Source organism: Aulonocara stuartgranti (assembly GCF_965226115.1).
Source record: "Aulonocara stuartgranti genome assembly, chromosome: 23".
In the NCBI taxonomy this organism is placed as follows: domain Eukaryota; kingdom Metazoa; phylum Chordata; class Actinopteri; order Cichliformes; family Cichlidae; genus Aulonocara; species Aulonocara stuartgranti.
In genome coordinates this window covers 8782402-8807375 of record NC_138958.1, presented here as the reverse complement: position 1 = coordinate 8807375, position 24974 = coordinate 8782402, and the positions used below count along the sequence as shown (strand labels likewise).

The window sequence follows — 24974 nt, the reverse complement described above, 5'->3', positions numbered from 1 at the left end:
TAAACATTGGAAAAACAGCAACAATCAGCCATCTATCTATCTATCTATCTATCATTGAACTGTACACCAAATGTAACACAGCATAATATTTTTGATTTCTTCAGCGCATTTTGTTCCTTTTAGAATAAACAGGGGATGTGCAAATCAAATATTAGTATAATTTCTGCCCTTTTACTAATCTCTGCATTAGGCTCGTGGGTATGTTTGTGTATTCTGGCCTCTCTCTGAGTTCATAGCAATCTGAACGTTGAGTCTGAGCCAGACCTGACACCTCAATCTGGGAAAACAGCTGAAGCCAGATGTGAAACCCCATGAAGCGTCACTTGTATCTGAATGGCTGAGTGGGTCAGCACAGACTGTACTTAACACCAGTGCACATAGGTAAGAGAAAATCGACATACTCTACACTCACATATAAAATACAAATTTAATGCAAATTCTTTCCATGCAAACACCGGAGCAGCAATAACTGCTGGCATGACGTTTTGTGTAACTTAGTGAAGCATTTAAGATAAATAACAGACATGCTTCTAATAAAATGTAAAATAGGAAACTATACTTACATGGCTTCATTAGCAGCATTCACTTTCGGCAGTGCAGTTCACCTGAACAGGTAAAGTCTGGCAGGCAGTGTAACTTTAAACCATTCAGAGAGGAGGTGGAGGGGAAGGACAGGAGAGTTAAATGACTCCGTAAAGAGGACTTTGTCCAACTCAAGCAAACCGGAGACCGGCTGACAGTCTTCATGTAGAAAGAGAGAAATTTTATCCTGCTGCTGGACTTTATAAAATACGGAATGAGTCCAAAGCGGAGAGGATTTCTCCTGTGTGAGCCCAGAACCTGCTCACCTCTAGACAGGCAAAGGTGATCAGGAAGTGGGCAGAGAATAGAGGCGTGGTTAGAGAAAAGGTAAATAAGAGAACTGCCCAAACCTGTACTGGGAGTTCAGCAGAAGCTGGATTTTCTTCTAAAACAGTGTGGGCAGAGGAAATGAAACCTTGAACTTTGTGTAAAAGGCAACTGAAACACTTCAAAAGTGACTAGTGCTAATAACAAAAATATTTTTAATGAACTAAAATGTCATGCAAAATGCCACCAGTGGCTTAAACTACAAGTTCAGACAGGACCTTTCTATAACATGGCAAAGATTTAATAACCCACTAAGCATTTCAAACACCTACATGATTGATTTTCTGTAGACCACTTACTGAAACAGAAACACTGTGCTCTGTAGTTTAGCAGAAAGCCCATAATCTGAGTAAATGACAACATGTCTCAGGTTTTTATAATGTTGCCAGGTACTGTAGAGTAAGCATTTAAACCTTTCTACAAGACAGGAATCGGAATACTTGCTAGTTGTATGTGACTTTCTTTCTTATCATTGTCTAAGCTTTCCTTTAGAAAAGCTGCTTTTAAATCCATGCGTGTGATTCCAGCTTTGCACAAAACAGTTGTTATCCTTTGTGTTTTCACGTGTGGCTTCCTTCTTTGCTTTTCCTACCTCAGGCTGCTCTTTAAACACAGATACTGTGAGCCACAGGTGCTCCAGACTAACTGCAGACATGAAGTGACAATTCTTTATGAGTCACTCAATGACGCAGACAGAGCTGAATCATTTAGCTTGTTTATTAAGAATATTCTCAAACAGTACACACTTGTAACATATTATTATGCAGTACCTGTCAGAGTTTTTTTTCCCCCCGTCATCTGAAGCTTATTTTGAGTGCATGAAGAGAACAAACAGATGGGCTACTTAAAAGAAAATAAATGACTGAAGTGTAGCAAAACAGTTGCAGTTGGGTCAACCAAACAGGTAAGTAAAATTAAGGTACAATGTAGGCTGTGTCTCTGTGTATAATATTTGGTTTTCATGAGGCTAGAAATCCTTTATTTCAGTACTGCAATAAAGGCAAATTCCCAGGTGACAAATGAACAGGAGTAAATCTATTTAACGATTTTAAGATTGTGATAAGTAAAGTTCAATCCTTTCTCATGTTCACAGTATCAGCAGCATTTGTTTAGTCCATTTTTACCTTCAAGCATAGTTTATTCCAGTTCACATGGAGCTCACAATCCTGCAAATGTGTTGTTGTTGTTGTTGTTGACATGAACTTAAATGTTCTTGGATTCGGAGAGATATTTGCCAGTCTTATATTTTCACAATCACTGTAAAATTACAGGATGAATAATAGTTTCTCAACTAAATAAGTGCAGTCTTCTCTTCTCTTCTCTTCTCTTCTCTTCTCTTCTCTTCTCTTCTCTTCTCTTCTCTTCTCAGCAGGACTCTGGCAAACAGTATGATATGGCAGGATGTACTAAGAGTCAGGAACGCTCATGAAATTCGCCTTATGCTAAATTATACAGTGTGTATTGCTGCAGTGAATCAAAGATTTTAAGTTTCTTGAACTCTTAAGTTCTCTTTGAAGTGCTGAGTTGAACCTGCATCCTGTTTCATTTCTGCTGATTCCTCAGCTCCCTGCTGCTGGAGCTTATCTAAACACTGTAGTGCAGGTGAAACCAATCCCCACCTTCTTCCTAGCAAACTTCCCTGCCTTTCTCTTATTTCTCCATCTCTCAGAAACACACACACCAAACAGTTTTACTGTTTTCTCCATTTTTTTCACAGCTTAACTGTTTCACATTCCTCTGACATATTTCCTCTAAGTACCGTGCAATGATTTGAATTCAGATGGCAGATGCGAATGGAGAAAAAAAAAACAACAACACAAAAAATCTGGCTGACAAAAAAGACAGGGACTATTTCTCTTTTAACTCAGTATTTGAAACAGCCTTTATTAAGTTCTTTTTTTATCCATTCTCATGTGGCAGTGAAAGGTCGGTTGTCTCTCTTTTCCTTCCACAGAGCATCCATATTTCATGGTATCAATGCAAATGCCTTGCCTACCATGAATAATGAAGACAGGAAAGAACAGAATGAAAGTAATCAAATAGATGCAACCGAGCCAGCTCCAACATCACCAAGGAGATGGCATCCTTCTTGTCTTTCTATTGTGGTTATTCAACGCAGACGTTGTAGGAGTGCAGGTGTGAGTCAGTGGCGTTGCAAGCATTTTGGTATCATGAGCATACCACTGGGTATCAGGCCAAGAAAAAGAGCCTGTGTGGCTTTTTAAGGTCATGCGTTTTGCCTGTTCCAAAAAAACAAACACTTAACATTTACACTAAAGCACCAACTCAATGTATTTTAAGTTTATATTTATATTACAATAAAGATGTTACATTTAGCTATTACTGCACTTGGTATCTTCTGTTATTCTGTGGCCAAAATACCATTTTTGTTGTAGCAATATGAGACATGCAGGCTTTGGCTGGACAAAATAGGGGGAAGAACTGCAAACCTCTCAAGAAAAACAAATCAAAGTTCAAGTCAACTTCATTGTCAGTTCTGCAATATGCACAGGGCATAAACAGGATTGAAACGAGCCATGATGTATGGAACTCCAAAAGTGTTCAAAATTAAATAAATAAATAAGTCATGATGAAATAAATAACTATGTGAATAAATAAGACACAGATATGTAATGTAAGAATGATATTGTGAAATAATTGAACACATTTTGAAATAAATGCTCATTATTGTGAAATATATTCCATTCTGCTATATAAATTTACTTATTATTGTGAAATATTATTTCATGGTCTTTATTTTTCACAATGACAGAGATTATTCCTGAGGCATTTTATTTATTTCCAGCCGTTTTTATTCCAAAATGTCCTTTTTTTCAAAGTCAGTCTTTATTTCAAAATCCCGTTTTTCCCGATGGCCTATTTATTTCATAATGCGACTTTTCAGCAGAATGACTTTGTCTGTCAATCAAGAGAGACAGGGCGGAGCCACTCGTGTGATTGGTTGCTCCTTTACTCAGACATAAGTAATAGCACATGAATTGTCGATTTAGGTTTAATGGAGCAATGCGTCTCCTATGCAGCTGGCGGCAGTATGCAGCTCAAGATAAACTTAAGGCACCGACAAATGCAAAACACTGGGCGCGAATAACGTTACAGGTGTATCAATTCTTGTGAAGGGCATGGCTGCAGGAAACAAGTCCGTTTCTGAGTTACTCAGAGAAGTTGCTAACCGCTTAGATTGTACGTCTTCACCTCAGTCTGAGAGAGTGTTGCAGCAGCATACTGGAGATGAAGCGGTCCCTGGTCCAAGTTCTCATCAAAACATCACAATGTTAACGTTAGCAAACGCTAACGCTATCACAGCTAGCTCCACTCCACGAAACGCTGTTCAGGGTAAGTAACGATGTTATTACTTCTTGGTTAGTCTGTCTGCCAAAAATGAGCTTTTTAATCAGTTCAGTCACAAATTTTTTATACTGTTTTTTATCATAGCAAAGAACTTAATAAATTAGGTAAGAGAAGATAATCGTCTTCTGGGTTAATGTCTGTATCACTGTTTACATTGTTGTAGGTAATAGTTAAATCATGTCGTTTTAAAGTGTCTTATTTTCTCTGCTAATATGGAAGTCAAGTAATCTATGTGAATGAAAATAAAGCAATTCTAGTTCAATGTAGTGATTTTGTAAGCGGGTATAATACTTGCAAATTAAGTAGCAATTAATCTAAGCTTTTAGAATGTTTTCTATAATATTGTTTTTCCCTTTTTAAAGCTGAAGTCGCAAGACTGTTTGCCCCTTACAGAGTGAGTCAAATTTGACCTAGCAGCAGCTGGACTTGGAGAGAAACGGATTTCATTCCAAGGTGATGCTACATGTCATTTGTTAATATTTCAAGATTCAGTTTAACTACATTTTTACTGTTATATGTACCATTTTTGTAGTAATGTACAGCAAGTAATGTGTTTTATAGGAAGGGATGATGACCCAGAAGTGGTCAAGGCAAAGATTGAGGATACCTTCCCTCAGCTTAAAGACACAGGAGGGTTTGAACTGCTGAGAATCTCTGGTACAACACGAAGCCGTAACCTGTGCACAATCCCAAGCCCAGACACTGGATATACAGTGCGATATCTCCGCAGTCCATTGAGTGGAATTGGACAAGCTTTGATCTATATAAGGCCACTGCAGAAAAGTATTGATTTGGAAGACGTGAGTAATGACTAGGGTCAGAATATGTTATTTGCATGTATTAATAAACTAGTTCAAATGGCTAGCTAAGCTCAACTATGTGTCAAATCACTTTAGCTGTCAGCTGGTTAGAAACATGACTGCATATGAGTAATAATGGTTCTGAATGTGTATGTAAGCAATTCTTAGAAAAGGTTTAGAAGGAGATATGTAATTTTGTGTTTACAATTTGTTTCTGCTTCTCACGTTGGCAAATGCGATTGCAGAACTGTCAAAACATTTTTTATCACAGTATGCACCAAATGTATATATATATTTTTATCTCCATATTCTCTGTAGAGCCTGACAACCCTCCAGCAACACGGACCCCCCACAAAATGCCTGAATTGTGACATTAACATTCCTTTAAATAAAATGAAAAACCACATCACTAAATGCACAAGGTAAGGAACATCTTTGATTTTCTATATATTTTAGTATATAGTGTGGAAACTAAGTAAGTCCACTTTGTATATATTGGTGATGGATGCTGAAATCTCTGCCAATCCCTCTCACAGTTCATTGAGTGGTGCTGAACCTCAGTCTGTTACTGAAAGTCAGGCTAGGCAGACTCGTAGTACAACAGCAAGGTCAGAGGTCCCATCCTGTAGCAACAGTGATGCCTGGAATCTGTCCTGCGGGGTAGAGGAACCAGATAGTATCATCTTGGAATCCACCATAACCTCAGCAAGAGCAGAGCAATCGTCAGGTGATATGGTGGTAGTGCAGGAAGATGCATCTCATCAAGATGAGGAAAAGTCACTTCTAGGGGAAAAACCAGGTAGTGACAGGAATTAAGTTAGGAAGATACCAGACAAATGGCAAAAAATACATATATTTTATTTCTTTTGATTCATGTGATCCATACAAATTCAGAGTGGAAATGTGAACAAGATGCAACCAGAGCAGCCTGGCTCTACAAGTCCGAGTTACTTTCAAAGTATGAGACAAGAAAGGCAGTAGTCCTGCAAATGGACTTGCGGGAAAGTATTGTGGATCAACAGAGATCACTTATCTCCCTCTACAAAGCTCCAAAGGTAGAGTGGGCGGGCCCTGTCAGCTGCAAACTGGAAGGTATTTTTTCTGTATTGTGAAAACATTAGAAATCCAGTGACTGACTAATCCGAAACTTCACAAGTTTTTTTTTTTCCTTCTTCCTTTTAGGGGATGTTGCTGTTGGAGAAGGGATGAAGAGATTCTTCTTCTCAAAGGCAGTTTCTCTAGTACAGTCTGGTTTGCATTTGAATTTTGGTATGTATGAAACTAGACTGGGCACATGTATAGTGGATTAAATAAGAGAATATTTATTCATGTAAAGAAAATGTATTTGTTATGTAAATGAGTTAATTGTGTTAAAATTACTGCCTGGATTTCTCATACTCACCATAACCTAGATGTACTCTTTTCAGGGAACACAGATCTTACAAGACTGTTTGACGGTGAGCCAGAACACTTGACTCCATCCACTTCTCAGACCTTGCTTGAGAGTGACATGTTTTTGGTGGCAGGTAAGAAAGTTATGTACAGAAATAAGAGGAATAGTAATTTAAAATAATACATGTGCAGCACTAAAGGAAAAAGCATTACTTGTGTTACATTATCCTAACTGTAACCATAAAGATGAAAACTAGATTGAATACAGTTACAAAACTGTTTGTCTTTACCCCCATGCAATGTTAGGCTAAGTGAATTTATTATGTTTGATCTTAGGAAGAATAATGGGACATTCATTCATTCATGGTGGACCGTGTGTGTCTGGTATAAGTCCTGCAATCATCCATGTCCTTTTTGGTGGCTCACCTGAAACAGCTACAGTTCAGATTGAGGATTGCCCTGATATTGATATCCGCAGCACTATTCAGCTGGTTTGCATTTTTGTACCATTATTTTAAAGAATTACTATTTCACTAAATATTAAATTTAGAGACAAGATTGAATAGCCATCAGTACCTACTACTGACTAATTTTTTTCCCCTCTGTCCTAGCTTGATGGCACTGCTGAATTAACAGAACTGGAACGAAGAAATGTTCTCGAGCTAGCCCTGGCTTGGGACCTGCCAGGTGTCACACAAACCAATAGAAAGTGGCTGTATGAACGTCTGCTATTCCACGCTGTGAGTACGGACTTACTCTCCCCAATAAATGTAAATTTTAAATAGAAAAGCAAATCAAACCTTTGGATGTGAATAAGTACATTTTTCATATACATTAAAAAAATCTCTTTGGAGGCCATTTGAAATGCTTTATCAGTACAGTGGATGTTCTTTAAGTATTTAACATTTAAAGTGTGTTTTACTTTACGGACTCACACTTCAGTTTTGGTTTGGTCTCACTGTTGTAGGTCATAACACGAACAAGCCGTCAAGTCAAGCAGCTGAGGAAAGGGCTTAAGGAGACCATGGTATGGCCGCTTCTGACAGAAAGATCAGACATCATTCCTCTTTTCTTACCAAGGGAATCAGAGACTGCTCCCTGTTGTGAGGTAAAGTCAGGTCACATCTTTTAACATCTGAATAGTAAAGGTATTTGGTTAATTTATGAAGGATGAACATTAATTGTTGACACAAAACATCAATATACTATTTTGTATGCTTGGGCTAGTCGAACAGCTGGGTTACATTTAATAAAAATACACCTAATGTTGCTGACGCTCTTAAGACTACAAGATAAGTAAAGATATAAAATGACAAATTAAGCTTATTTTATCTTGTAGCATTTAAGAGAAAAAATTAACCAAGGTGAACTATTTTATGCAGTCTATTCTAGAAAGGATAGTGTGGCCTGCCACAGAAGATGAAGATGAGGAGGAAGAGGAATGCTCTCTTGAGGATAAATGCAGAGTGGCAGGCTACCTTCGGTCCTTCATTGAAAATGGTAAGTCTGCTGCGATAGGTATTTTGCTATTGGTTTTCTCTGATTATACTTTGGTAAATTACATACAGTCCAGTGATCTCGGGTCATTAACAAAGTACACTATAGTATAATTTTGTTTTCTTATTTGCTCCATACTGCCTCCATGCAATACATAAAAAACAGAGTGGTGGCATTATCATTTGCATTATAATTGTATGTAACTACTTTTAGCTTTGTTACCATAAAAATATCTATGACAGCTACAACAGCAATTTGAGTGGGGCAAAAATGTCTTGTGCTCTTTATGTAATTGTTCATCTTTTAAGGTATTTCTCCATAAAAGACTCAAAATAATGAATATAGGATGTCATTATAGCTCAAAACAATGTTCCATTGCAGCGTCTTGTGCACAACGAAAAGCCCTCATCAAGTTTTGGACAGGATGGGAAGTCTTGCCGAGAGAAATGACTGTGGAAGTGGTCAACAGCAGTCTTCCAAAGTCTTCCACCTGTTTTGAAGTACTACGTCTTCCTGCACACTACTGTACCTATGAATCATTTCTGATGGACATTGAGGTGTGTCTCAACTGTACTGACTCAGGTTTTGGTCTGGTTTAGGATTGATTCCATAACCACATGGTAAGATTAGACCATTTTTCTTTCTTGCATCACATTACTGTATTCAGTGTTCAAAGAAACGGACAATCTAGTGAGTTCTAGTTCCTTTAATACACTTGACAGTGTAAAATACACAGTACAGGTGTGCATTTATTGCTTTTTGTCAGTTTATATTAAAAAGAGTTCAGAAAACAAAATCAGTTGTTCACTGTACATTATAAATTACACATTATGTTTATTTTATTCTCGCTACTGGAAAATTTATTTGCATTAAGATTTTATACTACTGTACCGTGTGCATTGTATTAAATCTGCTCAGAGTTGACATGTACCGGTACTGTACATCCAAGAAATGAATATCAAATCAAATCACTTATTTTTATTATTATTAAAGTGACAGCTGTGTAAAACAAATCCTGTTTTATAGCCACTCACTGTTTTGTTGAAAATGAAATTGGTTATGCTGTTTTGAGTCAGTATTAGCTACAAAGCCATAGATGTAGAAACTTAAAAAAGGGGTGTGAACATATTGCACCTGCTTACTTTGAAGACTTACGGTGTGGTATCACACATAAGTTTGAGTGACTGAACAGTTTCACAGTAGGTATCCAAAGCTTGACTGAGTGAAACGTTGTTGTTTGGTAGCACAGCAAGCTCTCGTTCACTCAGTGCACGTGGGAGCTGAATCTCAGGAATGGTGATCTCATTTGATGGGCGGTGATTATGTGGTCCTGTCCAGTCCACACCATAATCCTCATCAACCTGAAAGAGCATGCACATGTTTTAAATCTAAACTGAAGAGGTGTTTCCTGCAGCTGTTCCTAGATGGACTTATTGAGTCTGTCAGGGCCTATGTGAGTTTCTTAGGCATAATTATTCATTCACCCATTCTAGGTCAGGATTGGTTCTCTTCAGGTATAACAAATTTAACTTTGTTTAAAGTATTGCCATCTATACCTGACAGATGGAATAAAAGGAGAGAATGGCTTGAGAGACATTTTCACTTACAGGAGAAATATTCGGTACACCAACTCGAACAGTAGAAATAAACTCACCTCAACTACAGATAGTAGAGTTTTACATAGAAGAACAAATACGGATCAAATAGTCATGTACCTGTGACAAATCTTGTCCCTCCTTTCTGTGCAGCAACCAGAGTTGCAGAGGTGAATGGTTGTTTGCTGTTCTGAGTCCGTGCTGATTCCATGCTTCCTGGAATGACTGAAGATGATGTTGAATGTGATGCAAAAAGCATCTGTGCAGTGCAAACAAGTCAATTTCTTCACCAGGGTTGAGCAGTCCTTGAATCTCCAGCTGGGTGAAGATTGTGTAGAAAAGGTCAAGGACGTTTTCATATACATCCCTCCACAGGCGCTCAATGCTATAAGACACAGTGAAAACCAGTCAATTATGCTCAGAAACCATTTGTTTTATTACAATTGCATGTGTGAAAAAAATGTAAGACAGGCCATCAATTTACTTGTCCTTACCGCTGGTTGTGAACACTTCTGCCTGTAATGTGAGAGTTCCTGTTCTCCCCCATTGTCTGCACCATGAAATGTGCAACCTTCACATTTTCCCCTCCTTTGTCTGACCTGGAAAAAAAGTAGAGAAGTTTTGATCCGAGTCAGTGAGAGTAACAATCTGAATATAACTACTGTCCAATACAGAGTTTTTTGACACACTGTATTTGTTAAACACCTCTTACCGGACTCTTGACGGTATGCCATATTGTCTGATTGCTGACAAGAAACCATCAAAAACTGTTGTAGCTTTGTTGTTGGTGGCAGCTTTAAGGTAGACAATTAACCTAGAAAAACCATCTATCCCACCATGGACAACAAATCTCCATCTGACAAGGCAGAATTAAAAAAAAAACAAAACAAGAAAAAACATTGTCATGTCCCCAGTAGGGCTGCCACGATTTGTCGACTAGTCACGATTACGTCGACTATCAAAATCGTCGACGACTGATTTAATAGTCGACGTGTCGTTTGAAGCTTTGTAAGATCGCAAAAGACGCAGGAATAATAGCAGGATTTAAGAGTGTAATAACGGACTGAAACAGAAGATGGCAGCACTGCATGTACAAGGATGCCAGCTGCCGTTAAACCCCGAAGAAGAAGAAGAAGCAGCTGTGTCCCAGAATTCATAGCGCGGCCCAGCTTAGTTTCCAACAATGGCGGTAGCTAGTTAGTTTTAATATTACTCTTATTATTCTTTCTGGGTCACAAAATAAACGTTTAACATATTTTCAGGCGAGAATGTAGCTGTGTAAACCTCAAATATCTGCTCAGTTTATCAAGACACCACATATTTTCAAAAGCGCTCCGACGTTTTCGGAGACGTCTGTTACCCACTAGCTCGATAGCTAGCCGGGGGCTAGGTCACTAGCGCCGTGAGAACACTGGACTCCCGGCAAATTGTTTTCAAACCCACCGCCGTCTTTCGCGACTCAGGTTAAATATATATGAGTCACTTAGATAAATTAAAAATGTTGTTGTTTGGCTTTTTTTTTTTTTTAGTATTTTATTTGTTCCTGAGTAAATCGGTTTGGCTGAGATTAAAGTTATAGTTTTTACACAGCTGAATAAACGTCAAGCAGACAGCTGATTATCAGAAGTGTGAGATGCTGGAGAATATACTCCGGTGTCCTGTTATATTTTAGATAGCAAGGAGTTTATTAAACTTTACCAAAACAATCTGCAAATTTCATTAAAATTTAATAAACTATCATCTTGTCTTTATTTTTAGTTAGCACCTTAAAAGCTTAAAGCTGTAAGCTAATGATAGTTATATAAGAGCAGATGCTGCTGGTGCAATAAGCTGTAGTTTTACGTCCAGTGGATGATGATCTGATTAGTCGACTAATCGCATAAATAATCGGTGACTAGTCGACTATCAAAATAATCGTTTGTGGCAGCCCTAGTCCCCAGTTACATACAAGCAAGACCAATATTTCAGTTCCATATAAAGTGACAACATGTTATAACAGGAATGTAAAAGAAATAATAGAAGGGAAACTTAAACACTTTACAGAAAGATCTGTAGTGCAAGGAATCACATGCATAATGTAAAGCCTCAGACATGACTATAGCAAATCCTGTAAATGGCCTTATATGACAGCATTTAAGATGACATTTACAAACTCAAGGCTTCATTTTACAATTTTATACATGCATTCTGTTACCTCAATGGAATAGGGAAAAGGTGATGCAAGTACTGACCGAATTAGTTTATGATTTCCATCGATATGCCAAAGGTGATTTGGTGCTGGTACACTGTACTGACGACGCCTTGCAGTCTGAATAGATAACCGTCGCATCATGACCCCTTCTGGATTGACTCGTCTCATTGAATCCATCAGTCGAAATCCTGATTAACAAACAGATCATGTCTTAGTACTAACAACTACAAAAAGACTGTATTGTAAACACTGTAATGCTTATGAGACAGATCTTCATTGCTTCAGGTAAGTATCCAGGTGCTGTACAGATTTACTAGGGACAGAGAATCATGTACAAACTGGTTCAAACAGGAACATAACTGCATAACAGTGATGCGAACATGCCTAGTCATTTTTGATGCCTACATTATAATATCACATCATGGCTACACTGACACATGCTTTCTGGACCAGAAACTGGTGTTTGGATATTCAAACAATATCAGCTTACTTTGAATGTGTATGCCACTGGATCGTAGATGTCCCATCATCATTCTGCAGCTGGCATTTGGGTGATGACGCTGAATGTCCAGCACTTTTGCATCCAAGTCCTCATTCCCAATAGAAGAATACCTATCAGATTTTCTGCACATAATTTTTTTTTTTTTAGTATAACAGCAAGTCTCAACAAAACGTTTTCCTGAAAGAACCAAGGACGTAAATGTATTCTTGTTTTAGCTTTACTGAAGACACCAGAGAAAGTATGATATTTAAAACGCTGCTGTAATAGACAAAACCATTTCAATAAACTTGCTATTTAACATCAACTTTGTTATGTGTTATCAGAGAACAATTAGCTGCAAACAGCAATGAAACATTCAACTATGTACTATTTAAAGCACTAATGACCCTGCTGTCTACCAAGATGTGATAAGTAAGTAGACTGTGGAAAGCTGGTGGGTTTACTCTGTGTAAAAGGTTCCTACAGGTTCCACTGCCGCCAAGTCTCCGAGTTAACACACTCTAACAGCTAACACTGCGCCAGCTAAACGTGTCTCAACAACAAGATGGCGCCGATAGCATTAGCCGTAGCTGCCACGCTTATTTTAGACATTCACAATAAAAAAGTAAGCGATAATATTTCAATATCAAACGTCATAATTAAGGTCAACATCTAAATAATGCTGTGTACAGACTCACACAGGTGTTAAATTACAGCATAAACTTACCTTAGACCTTCCTCCGTCATTCTCCTCCTAATTGTGCTCGGAGACACAGAAAACATATCGGCAATTACCCCGATGGTTATACCGGACAGCACTAAAGTCCTGAGTGCTGCAGCCGGGATTTCAAGAAGTGGACGACCAACATTTGAAGACTGTTCTTCCTCGGCGTATTCCAAACGAACACGGTGCTGAATTGATCTTAAACTTTCGACAATGGTGTCATCGATGCTAACATCTTGAAGAGCAATTATCATCCCAAGCATTTCAGAAACATCATCTAAACGACTCAAAACAGTATCTACAGGTAAATGATCCCTCTCTATCTGATCTGCTAAAATGAGCAGAATTGACTGAAGTTCACACCAGTCCGCCATCCTCCGTGACTTTTGACCTAGCACGTTTTTGCTACCTGTAGCAGCCGTCCGAGGAGCAGGTATCCAGGAAAACTAGTCGATAGTAAACGATCAGCCAATAGGCGCAAAGGTCAAGCCCACTCACACTGATTGACAGACAAAGTCATTCTGCTGAAAAGTCGCATTATGAAATAAATAGGCCATTGGGAAAAACGGGATTTTGAAATAAAGACTGACTTTGAAAAAAAGGACATTTTGGATTAAAAACGGCTGGGAATAAATAAAATACCTCAGGAATAATCTCTGTTATTGTGAAAAATAATGATCATGAAATAATATTTCACAATAACAAGTAAATTTTTATAGCAGAATGCAATATATTTCACAATAATGAGCTTTTTTTCAAAATGTGTTCAATTATTTCACAATATCATTCTCACATTACATATCTGTGTCTTATTTATTCACATAGTTATTTATTTCATCATGACTTATTTATTTATTTAATTTTGAACACTTTGGAGTTCCATAATGATGTGCAATTAAAATAAATATAAAAGATGTAGATATAATAAATAAAAAAGGTAGAGAGCTATGAGATTATAATATGCAGTTATGAAAGATAAATAGTATCTAGTATAAATATAAACCGCACAAGATATATTAAAACCCATCTGCTGTTACTACCAGTGTTGGTCAAGTTACTTGAAAAAAAAAGTAATCAGTAACTAATTACTGATTACTTCCCCCAAAAAGTAATCCCGTTACTTTACTGATTACTTATTTTCAAAAGTAATTAATTACTTAGTTACTTAGTTACTTTTTAAAAACACGATTTACAACCTGAATAGGTGATAAAGCGATAGATCTTTCAGCCCAATTCGACTTTTTCTACATAATCCATCATACAAAATGTAATCAAATGGAAAAGTCTCTTTTTTTTAACTTGTTTTATCAGTTTTAATCTTTTAACTTTATGCATCAAGCAAAAATTTAATTATATGCAACATTCTCTGAGTTGAATAAATTACTTTAACATATAAACCTATTTTCTACACATTCCAGCACATAAAATAAAATATTTTTTGTGTTTACACTCACTCTTTCAAATAGATGCAAGTAAAACACAGCAGAAAATAAATAAAGTCAAAGACTCAGCGGTCCTGTTGCTCTATTTTCACCTGTAAAGCAGGACTACGGTAGGCGGAGGTTTACCCTGGTGCAGGTGTGCCGCAGCGGTCAGTGGAAGAATCCGCGAGTTTCTCTGTGAATTTCCCATTGCGTCGTTGCACACTCGGTGCTTGCTCGGAAGTTTAGGGGTTTTTTTCGCTGTAAAAAGAAGTTTTCTTCCCACGCACGATGGACACTAATGTTTTTGTCACTTTTTATGGAATCAAACTCAAAGTAAGGTCAGTACTTCCACGCTTTAAACGCTGCACGTAAGGTCAGTACTTCCACGCTTTAAACGCTGCACGCTCATACTCTCTCCCACAATCGATATATTAACCATTGTTGCTGTTGTCACTAACGGCGCACTCGCTTACGTCACTGTCGTGAGACATTCTGGCAAGAAATCACGGTTTTAGTAACGCAGTAACGCAGCGTTACTACGGGAAAGTAACAGTAATCTAATTACCGTTTTTGCAATAGTAATCCCTTACTTTAGTCGTTACTTGAAAAAAGTAAACAGATTACCCATCTCTGGTTACTACTATATATAAAAACATGAGGGACATTTTTAATACAAAGTTTTAAGCACAAATAAAGTTCAAAATCAGAAGTCCAACTAAAATCCCAGTGGCATCCCTGTAGCTACTGCAAAAACAAGGTGAAGTCATGTGAAATGGATTTACACTTCCCAGTGAAACTACAGGATGACTTCCCAGCCGCATTCACGAATACAGATTTGTTTACGGGTGTGGTCAGGTTGTGAATTGTGACTTGGTAAGTAAGTGAAACTTCAGATCTGGTACAGCAGGAAAAAATGACTCACCAAACCTCCCAAATATACTGTGAGCTCCAGTAAACGTCTTTGGGAATGTGCTATGTGATAAGCTAACCAGGGATCATTTGTTAGCTGTATTTGCTAGTATATAAATATAAAATGGGAAACAGTGTTGGGGAGTAACAGAATACATGTACCGCTGTTACATATTTAAAATAAAAAATATGAGTAACTGTATTCCGTTACAGTTACCGTTTAAAAAGGTGGTATTCAGAATACAGTTACTTTGTTGAAATGAATGGATTACTCAGCGGTATTTCCTTGTTTCAAAGGCTATGTCCTGTCTATTTTTGGTTTCCACGCCGGTGGAAACCCAAACAAAACACACAGAGGCTCTAATGCCTGTGTCTCAATCTCGCGGCCCATGTCACCTCTACTTGCGGCCCGCATAATGACGTGAAGCAATATTTAAAAAAATTATTCACAAAAGTTATTTAATATGAACGCAATAAGTAGAGTGTTACAGCCCTAAAGAATGTAGCCTCATGGGCAGTGTAGTCCGTGCTGCAGGGAGAATGGACTGCCATACCCGTTATTATGTGTCTGTGAGCGAGAGAGGGAGAAAAAGGAAAGTGGAAAAGTACGAGTTGTCATCGAGCAGAAACGGGAGATGGAAGCATGTAAATATAATAATAACCACTGCAGCCAAGAAGAGTGCCTGACGAGCCCAGTTGTAAGTAAGCTATTAAGACTCGACTGTACACTGTGTTCATGTTTTCCTCCGAAACAATAAGTCCCACTGGAGCACCCTTTCAACGCCTCTCTCTGTCTCTCACTAGCAAAGTTGACCCAGACAACAAAGTAGAGATGGCACGATACCACTTTTTTATGTCCGATACCGATATCATAAATTTGGATATCTGCCGATACCGATATGAATCTGATATAGTGTTTTTTAATCAACAAAACTGTTTTTTAAATATCTTGCTGCATTTTGTATAAGTTCATACTCAAGTTTAAAACAACAACTACACTAAAGCTATTCTGTTATACCTGTATGCAAAAAAAAATGTTTCATAGTTCAGCAATACTGATCAATCTAATAAACTTAAACCTACACCATCCTCCCTATTCTGGTATTTTAAAGAGTACTTAGCATAAATATTAAGCAACCTAACTAATAGGGTTCCAACTCCCAGCAACAAAAATAAATAAATAAAAAATAGGGAACCACCCCTCACGCTCCACCTCATGATGCTTAATCGACGTAATCAACCTTAATTTGATGCAGTGTGAAAAAAAATGCACAGAAATCAATTATTTTTCAAGAAATATTAAATAGATTCAACATCTTTCTTCAACAAAATTGCAGACTGCACAGATGGTACCTTCCCAAAGGAAAAAGTGCTATAGCTTACTAGGGTATATATATTAGACTTAATAGTCACTATATACAGTAATTGACTTCTATTCATTTTACATCAAATTAAAACTTTGGGTGTCAGATAATTATTTATTAAAAGCTTTTATTTATTAGACATTTTAAATGAGAATAAGAAAGAAAAGTATGTCTTTGTGCCCCCTTTTCCCTGTTCATGCCCTATCGGCCCCCCTGGCTAAACTTTGCTAGATCCGCCCCTGCTCAGTTACCAGCCGTCAGCTACGTAGAAAAAGATCCTCGAGTAGAAAGTAATAATAAATAAATTCTAACAACAGCTGATCAAGCTTAAACGTGCTGCTGTTGTTCAGCCGCTGGTTTCCTCTTTCTGGTGCAAAGTGGGCCAAAAACAAACTAGAGACACGGACTCGCAACAGAAAAGCCGATCAGCTGATCATTATAAGCAGTTTCATGATTGAAGTAGCAGCAGGAGAGGCAGTCGCTTGTTAAGCTTAATGCAGGAATGCTTTACATTCAGAGATGTACTTACACACTTGCTTTACTTCTCTCGGGGATAACTTTGTCGGAGATGAAATGCCGGGTTGCTAGCGAAGCTCCACATGCTATCCAGACCACCGACAGGTCCCGCATGCCACAGCCGCTCTATCACGTGATGCATACTGCTCCGACGTGCTAACGTTCTGAGGTGAGTTACGGCGTGTTGCAAGTTTTGTGAGGTGCTTTCGTGATATTTAATGGATCGGATTACATTTTTTATTTTTCTCCGATATCCGATCCAGTAATTTAGGTCAGTATCGGACCGATACCGATACGTAATATCGGATCGGTCCATCTCTATAACAAAGTAAAGCTAGTTTTCAGCTATGAGCCCGACACGGAACCCAACGTATTAGCCAGAAGCTGCGGACCTGTTTTATATAAGCACGGAATAGTTTTCTGTACGAGATCGCTGCAAAAAGTGCAGCCTTGCCTAATGTCCACCTTACTGTTACTCATTTTATATTAAGATTTTAAAATCTAGTTGGTATTGGTATGGCGAGTAGTCTTCAGTAATAGTAATAAATCACACAGCAACAGTACACTCATGTAGATGTAAAAAGCATGATTATATATTAAGTAATCCAAAGTATTCAGAATACTCTCATTTAGTAACAGTGAGAGGAATGAATACTTTTAGATGCCATACTCCTTCAGGGCTTTAGGCAACAAAAGCTGTAGGTTAAATTTAGAAAAAGGTCATGATTGGGGTTGAAAAATTAATCCTTTCAAAATCATTAAGCACACCTTACAAAGCTAGTCTGGCAGAGAGTGTCTTAGAAAAAATTTTGTTTGTCGTATTCTTTAACGAAAAACACTTGCAGCGATGCAGGCACACACACACACACACATACATTCAAATATTGCAGAAAAAAAGGAAAGTGTCACTGTTCATGCAATTCCAATTTGCCATCTACCTGATGGTTTACCCTCAGACTGCTTCTGTGCCCGCTGTTTTGCTCTCTTCGGTATGTCTACTCATTTTATTCAGTCTCAGAAAAATAGTGCTGCCATTGTGTTTTTCACTCATGAATTCATTTTCTGAGGCAAATGCTTTCAATTTCACCACGTAATCTTCAACCACCTAATTCAAGGTGGCATCTGAAATACGCAAGTGTTCCTGTCTGATATTGTTTCTCTCATCTTTCACTCACAGCGGTAATAGATTGTGACTTTTCACTGCTCCTGTACTCAAACACACCTACAAACAAATGCCCGTTAACATATACTTGCTTTAACATGTCACACATCAGAGAGGAGTGTGTTATAGTCGCTGCCTTGACACTGCTGGTTCCCTGCCACCTTTCTAAATCCCACCCACCTCTGACACACTTCAATCCTGAGCTGAGAAATCTGAAAGGATGGGTTTTGGAGCATTTTCATCTAAGTGTTTCACTTCTCTTTTATTACTGCTACACTCGTTTGCACAAAAAGGCACGCTGATAAAGTAGGGCAGTCGATTTTAATTTTCCCAACCCTGATGATATAATATGGGGAAATAATGACGTATTCAATAAGTCATTAGTTTAGTGTCACAAGAGGCTCGTTTTTACACAGGAAAAGGAAACTTGCGCAACAGCGGTTGCAGATCATGCATGTGTATGTGTGCATTTTTGACAGCTGCTCTATAAAAAGTGATCGCTGATGTGAATATCATCATTCAAAGTGCAAAGGACAGATACTGCAGATTGTTATGCTATTTGTCAAATGTCACAGTGAGACTCAGCCAGGCATTTGAACATGCGGGACAGTCAGGGAGGGTGCTAAGCAGAATACAGAATCAGAACACAAGGAAAGAGAGAGAGAGGAGAAAGAAAATGAGATATGAAATGAGCGGTATGTCTGCTTCAGTTTTCAGAATCACATCGGTGGTCTGAGTCTCAGGGGGAAGTAGAGCATTGCTGTTCCAGCAGGTAACACAGCAAACGCCAGCCAACAAATGAAGATGAATGCAGTTAATCTCTCAGCTGCCAAAACTACACATTCACATTGAGACACATACACGCAGACCAAGGCCTCTCAGCCCCTCCAGTTTACTCTCTCTCGCACACACACTACTCTACTGAAGTTCTTTCATTTTTTTAAAATTAATTTTAATGTTTCTGACTCATAATGAATAAAATGTTCTATGTGACCGTGTAAATGAGACTGAATGTGTGTGTGTATGTGTTTGTTTGTGTGGCCTGAAGTGTGTGTTGAAGGAAACTAGAGCAGGGCCACAGATGCTTGACAGCGGGACAGTCTCATTATCCTGGTCCAGTGTGAGAGGCTACCGGCGACCCCCGCCAACCTCATATGTCACTCAGAAGTTGCCTTCGCTAACGGCACATTAGCCTGATTGGTTTCACGTTCTGTAACAGGAGACGGCTGATTAACATGTCCTCTAGTGTGAGACAAAATAAAGAGAATACACTACAAAAAATGGAGAAGGTTGCAGGAAAGAGTGAATGATCAATTTTGGGTACTAGCAGGTTTTAACAGCTGCAGGTACTGTAAGCTGCAAGGATAAATCACACCAGTTGTTAAATCCCTGCATACCTGGCCATACCCCAGCCCCTGACAAGCCTTCAGGCTCTCAGCAGGACCTCCTTGCTTCTGAAGAGATGTGTAAAGACACATTTCACCCAACTGAGAATAGATGGCAAGTAGTGACGAACCACAGTCTAACTTTGCATGACATTTATGTTGTGGTTTGTGTAGAAAGGCTTTCGCTGCTTTAACTTAACATCTTGTCCTATCAAGAAAACCCTCTTCTTAAAATTGTTATTTGAGTCCCTCCAATTCTCATTTCAGATATCTTTCATAATGTTAGTAATGGTTATGTAAAAGTTGTGTCAGTTGCAGCATATTATTAACAGGGGCCCGTTAGGACAGTGTTGGTCTTCCTCCAATCGTTTCGTAGTATTTTGGAGTGATTAAATTGGGCTTATGATGCAACAGTCCAGATGACCAGGACTTACAAGAATATGAACAGACGGGAGTCATTCATCATGACTGTAATGTAATCCTCTCATCCTTTTATTAGACAGTCACTTTACTCAGCTGCCATGTAACCCTGTATCCACATACATGAGCATGATACCAGCACACAGTCAGTGAAGATAAAGGATGATGCAGAAATCCAGGTGCAAAAGCTTATGTGAGATGATGCCGGCTTAGGGCCTGTTTTTGTTCAGTGTTTCTGAAAGCAAACATTCCTTTTGGGAAGAAGTGTTGAACGCGGAATGAATTAGGCTTTATAAATATTCAGAAATCTCTCCTCCTCTCTCTCTACCCTACTGTGATCACTTAGCTGAACGGCCAAAAAGCCTCAGATCTTTGCAGGCGCTAACTTCCATCGGGGCTCTAAAATCTTATTAGTACAGTGAAACTCAACATGTTTATTTGTTGATAAAAATGTTCATGTATTCCAAATGAGATGTGTAATCTTGGCAGGAAAATACTGCACCAAATCCTATTAGCACAAAGTTATATTCTTACCAGAACAGTGTATTTGTTCTTTTTGGCAGTCCTACCACCCATTTATGACTTTATGATATTTCTTTTTCTTTTGCTTTCATCCTTCTTATTACAATCTCCCAAGATGCAGATCAGTTCTTTGGATTCTTTTGTTGTTTACTGACTAGTTGCTTTGCATGTCCATGGCTCTCTCTATGCAGTATTTCAGGCTTGTATTGATTTTCACAGCACACCGCCTTGTCTCCTGTGATGTCTATCCGAGTCTTATATATTTCTCTGGCCATTGTCCTTCGTGTGCCAGTCACAGCAGCTGCTCTGCTCTTAAGCCAGCTACCAGTGGGAAACTGAGTCATTGATGTGAAGCATCTTGATGGCTCTCATTCAGCCTCAGGGCATAGCTATACTACTCTGCACAGACCCTGACAAAGCACATGTTGAAGAAACACTGTAGACATAAAAATACATAAAAGACAGCTTGTATACAGTAGCATCTGTATTCCTACAGCAGAAATACTAATATAGGAAAACTAAATTGGATACTGAATAAGTACTAAACTTGATTTTGCAATAATTTCCCAGATTTAGGCTCTACTTCAGTCAGGACCACAATAAAAGTGTATCAGTTTAAAATGCAGTAATTTATGCCTGATGGTTTGTCTCTGTTGTGTGAGAAAACACCTCCGTGCCCTTCTGTTCGCATATGTGAAAAGCTAACAGTAGGGTGAGCAGTGCCAAGACCTCCGTTTAGAAGAGAATAAGCATCAATGACAACACATTTGACATTGATTTTGTCAGATAGAGTGTGAAAAGGTGGAGCTGAGGTGAGGGTGGATTCAGAGCAACCCTGCAAGTGCACAGCAAATCTGAACAGGCAAAAGCAACTTAAACAGTGCATGAGATTTTTCAAATGAATTAATAGAAGGCAACTGGCTGATTCATCAGCTGGCTGTGTCATGGTGTGCTGTGTGGCAGGCAGAATGTAGGACCCAAACACAGGACTCAGAGACAGAAGGATTAACTTAAAGCGGCAGCCTTTATTGCTAGGAGAATTTTCCATGAAATTAACTCACAAACCCAAACCAAAACCTCGAGCATGGAAACTAGAAATAAACTGGATTCAAGAAACTAAGTGACATGAACTAGGGAAATGTACCAGGAACAATGAACTAGACTAAATCAGGAACAGGAAGGGGAGAAAACACAGCATGGAGAGGCTACAGCGTGACAACAAACAGGGGAAGACTGAGGACTAAAATACACAGGTAGGATCACGAGATGATGGAGGAACAGGAGGAAACACAGCTGGGACTAATCTGACATGATGAGACGAGGACAAGCAAAACTAGATACACTGACGAAGGACAAGGACTATCAAAATAAAACAGGAAGCACACAGACCGAAACTCAGACTCAGGACACCCAAGGTTAACAGAGTAACTGGGGAGACATAGGAAACATAGCGACAAGGGTGACTAGACATAAAACATGGGATACAGGAAAAGCATAGAGTAGACATGGGAACAGACACTAAAGACAGGCTAAGATAACTACTAAGGGAGGAAGGACTACAGTCACTAAGAACTAAAGAAAACCAAAACCATGAACAACAATAATCAAACACTATAATATTTACAGAGTCAGAAACACAAATACTGGGCCGTAGACCCAGTACCAGGAGAGACTGATCTGCTAAGCTTGCGACTAAGCTTGATGTCTTGGCCTGACTTTAGCACCTTGAGGCGACTGTTGTTGTGATCCTATATAAATAAAATTGAACTCAAATGACTGAATTAAAGCCATGTTCCAGTTATACTGAGTTATTTCTATTATAAAATATATATAACTGAGGCAGAAGTCAGCTGTATTAAAGTGCTCCTTATGCAACAATTTCTGAAGATATTTAATTTAATAAAACAATCCATTAAATATAGCTAAATTTCTAAAAACATTTTGCTGAATTTGAGCATTATTCACTTTCATTCAAGAAAAGATTTATATAATGAATGAAGCTACAATTCTTAGCATGGCTGACTGCATATAACTAAAATGAACATACCAGCTCCTCTTGAGATCACAAATGAACAAATTAAACACATTATTATTTTAATATTCCACTGAAAACTGTAGCAATAAATTGTGTCACAGTACACCACTATAAGCAAGAAACTTCCAAAAATATTCTTCTGTAATGATCTGCTCTGTTCAGATCTCTCCTACGTAGGGATGGGAATTGATAAGAATTTAGCGATTCCAATTCCTTTATCAACATCACCTATCGATTCAGTTCCTTATTGATTCTCCTATCGATTCCCATAGGATTCTCATTGGCTCCATTTTGAAAGTCACTACCACTGAGCAGCAATAAATAAACATTACGTACATGCTAATGAATTACATGCTGTGGGTCAAATGCTTGTGCATACCTTTGTTGAGGTATTTCCCTCTTTGTTGAGATCAGTTGGAGTCGTTACTCAAAAAAGTCATTATAACACATATTACACAGAACACTTGAAAGTAATGGATTACATTACTTAATTACTCCCGGGGAAAGGAATTTATTATACTACTCGTTACATTACTTTCTTGTTACTCTGTAAAACAGATGAAACTCGCTGTCTCATAATCACCATTTAACAATATAACCTGAGGTACAACCCCACATACCTACGCAAAACCCTGATGTGGACACAAATCTCTAAGATCGTTAGTAGAACGCAAAGCCGACCGCACAAAGCAAAGATGAAAACCAGCACAAAAAAGCGATCACTACATTGATTCTGCTTTACAAACGTGAACAGGTAGAAAGGGAGGCTGCAGGCTGCTTGTTACCTGTTGAAGTTCAGGGTCTGGCTGCTGGGTTCTTAGCGTTGTGTCAGCAGCATAATGCGGTTGTTTCTGTCCTGGATGCAGTTTTCTACTTTACCACGTATCTCGTCCTTTTTGTGCAATAAAAATAAATGTCCATATTCACACTCTAGACTGCGTGGCTATTTTCCTCCTCTGACAAGTGAGCTGAAATCATCTGATTGTAGCGCAAGAACCAATACGCAGGATTTATAGGCAGATATACCAACTATTCCAAGGATCTGTACTACTAGCTTCCCGATTCCTACTCCTAGGGAAATATCTGGATCTTCAGCTGCTAAATTTTCCACTTTTTTCAGCAGCTATTATCTTATTGTCACTGCTATTTGGTGCTGGGTAATTGCGATAAAGTTTTTAGAATTAAGTCAGTCAAATCTTAAAAAGCTTATTATACATATACTTATTGATGTTAAGGGAGAATGATTAGACTGCTTTGAGTCGATAGGAGGCAACAGCAGTAGCAGTATCAAATAACCATTCATTGACACCGAGGTATGCAGAAAAGCATCTCTGAATACACGACACGTTAAATCTTGAAGTAGATGGGCTCTAGCAGAAGGAGACCAGGTAAGAACAAGAAACTGAGGCTACAGTTTACATGGCCTCACAAAAATTGACAATAGAAGTTTTAAAAAATGTTGCCTGATCGTAGGAGTCTTGATTTTTGCGGCAACATTTAGTTGGTAGGCTCAGAATCTGGTATAAACAACATGACTTTCTTGCCACTCTTAAAGCCCCTTACTACCAACTGAGGGTCATTTAAAGGCCACAGCCTGCCTAAGCATTGTTGCTCACAATTGTCCATCCTTTAATGACCACAGTTTACCAATCTTCTGATGGATGCTTCCAGAAGGATGACACGCGATGCCACTAAACTTAAATCAACTCAAACTGGTTTCTTGGATATAACAATGTTCAGTGTACTGAAATGGCCTCCGCAGTCACCAGATCTCAATCCAATAGAGCCCTTTATGATGCGGTGGAACTGGAGATTAACATGATGGATATGCAGCACTAAATCTGCAGCAACTGTGTGATGCTATCGTGTCACTTTGGACCAAAATCTCAGAGAAATGTTTCCAGCACATTGTTGAATCTATGTCACAAAGGATTAAAGCGATTCTCAAAGCAACAGAGCTCCAACCCAGTATTTGCAAGGTGTACTTAATAAAGTAACTGGTGAATGTATGTTCTTTATTGTTTTTTAGACTTAGTTTCTCACAGAAACTGAAGTACATATAAGTATATACTGAGGACATTTTCGCAAAACCCCTATAAAGCAATAAGCAATATTTGAAACCCATGACAATGATCTACAAATTATATTAATCCGGCTGTTTAGCAAAAATCTCGCTGTATTTTTCTTTATTGTTTATTGTAAGTCTTCTTGTGTGTCCCAGACGGGGCTCTGTTTCCAATTTTCCCAGTATCTGCAAAACAGACTTGGCTGATACAGTT

General features: G+C 38.4%; 3 protein-coding genes across 6 annotated transcripts in view; 1 reads left to right on the top strand and 2 right to left on the bottom strand.

Annotated features, from left to right (window-relative positions):
* Window positions 1-877, bottom strand: part of lnx1 (ligand of numb-protein X 1) — a 36973-nt gene extending 36096 nt beyond the window's left edge. For all 3 annotated transcript variants that reach the window (XM_082524012.1, XM_082524015.1, XM_082524014.1), the window contains exon 1: window positions 564-877. The gene's annotated coding sequence lies outside the window, so the exon portion shown is untranslated. The remainder of the gene's footprint in view (window positions 1-563) is intronic.
* A 3822-nt stretch (window positions 878-4699) lies between these two features.
* On the top strand, window positions 4700-8566 carry LOC309700163 (G2/M phase-specific E3 ubiquitin-protein ligase-like; the record flags this gene model as incomplete). Its single annotated transcript, XM_082523609.1, has 12 exons — window positions 4700-4731; window positions 4840-5078; window positions 5397-5500; window positions 5615-5877; window positions 5973-6170; window positions 6261-6347; window positions 6506-6604; window positions 6807-6961; window positions 7082-7210; window positions 7438-7578; window positions 7853-7970; window positions 8349-8566. The coding sequence occupies exons 3-12, from the start codon at window positions 5472-5474 to the stop codon at window positions 8564-8566; spliced, it is 1437 nt and encodes a 478-aa protein (XP_082379735.1). The 5' UTR covers window positions 4700-4731; window positions 4840-5078; window positions 5397-5471.
* Window positions 8567-9118: 552 nt separating this feature from the next.
* LOC309700475 (uncharacterized protein) lies at window positions 9119-13080 on the bottom strand (the record flags this gene model as incomplete). Of its 2 annotated transcripts, XM_082524009.1 has the most annotated exons (6): window positions 12962-13080; window positions 12244-12377; window positions 10275-11941; window positions 10057-10161; window positions 9683-9947; window positions 9119-9328 (listed from the first exon to the last, which is right to left on the bottom strand). In XM_082524009.1, exons 4-6 carry the CDS (start codon window positions 10119-10121, stop codon window positions 9119-9121), a joined length of 540 nt encoding a protein of 179 aa, XP_082380135.1. In that variant the 5' UTR covers window positions 10122-10161; window positions 10275-11941; window positions 12244-12377; window positions 12962-13080. The 2 variants fall into 2 exon arrangements, with proteins under 2 accessions (XP_082380135.1, XP_082380136.1); XM_082524010.1 differs by lacking the exon at window positions 12244-12377.
* Between the last annotated feature and the right edge of the window lie 11894 nt (window positions 13081-24974).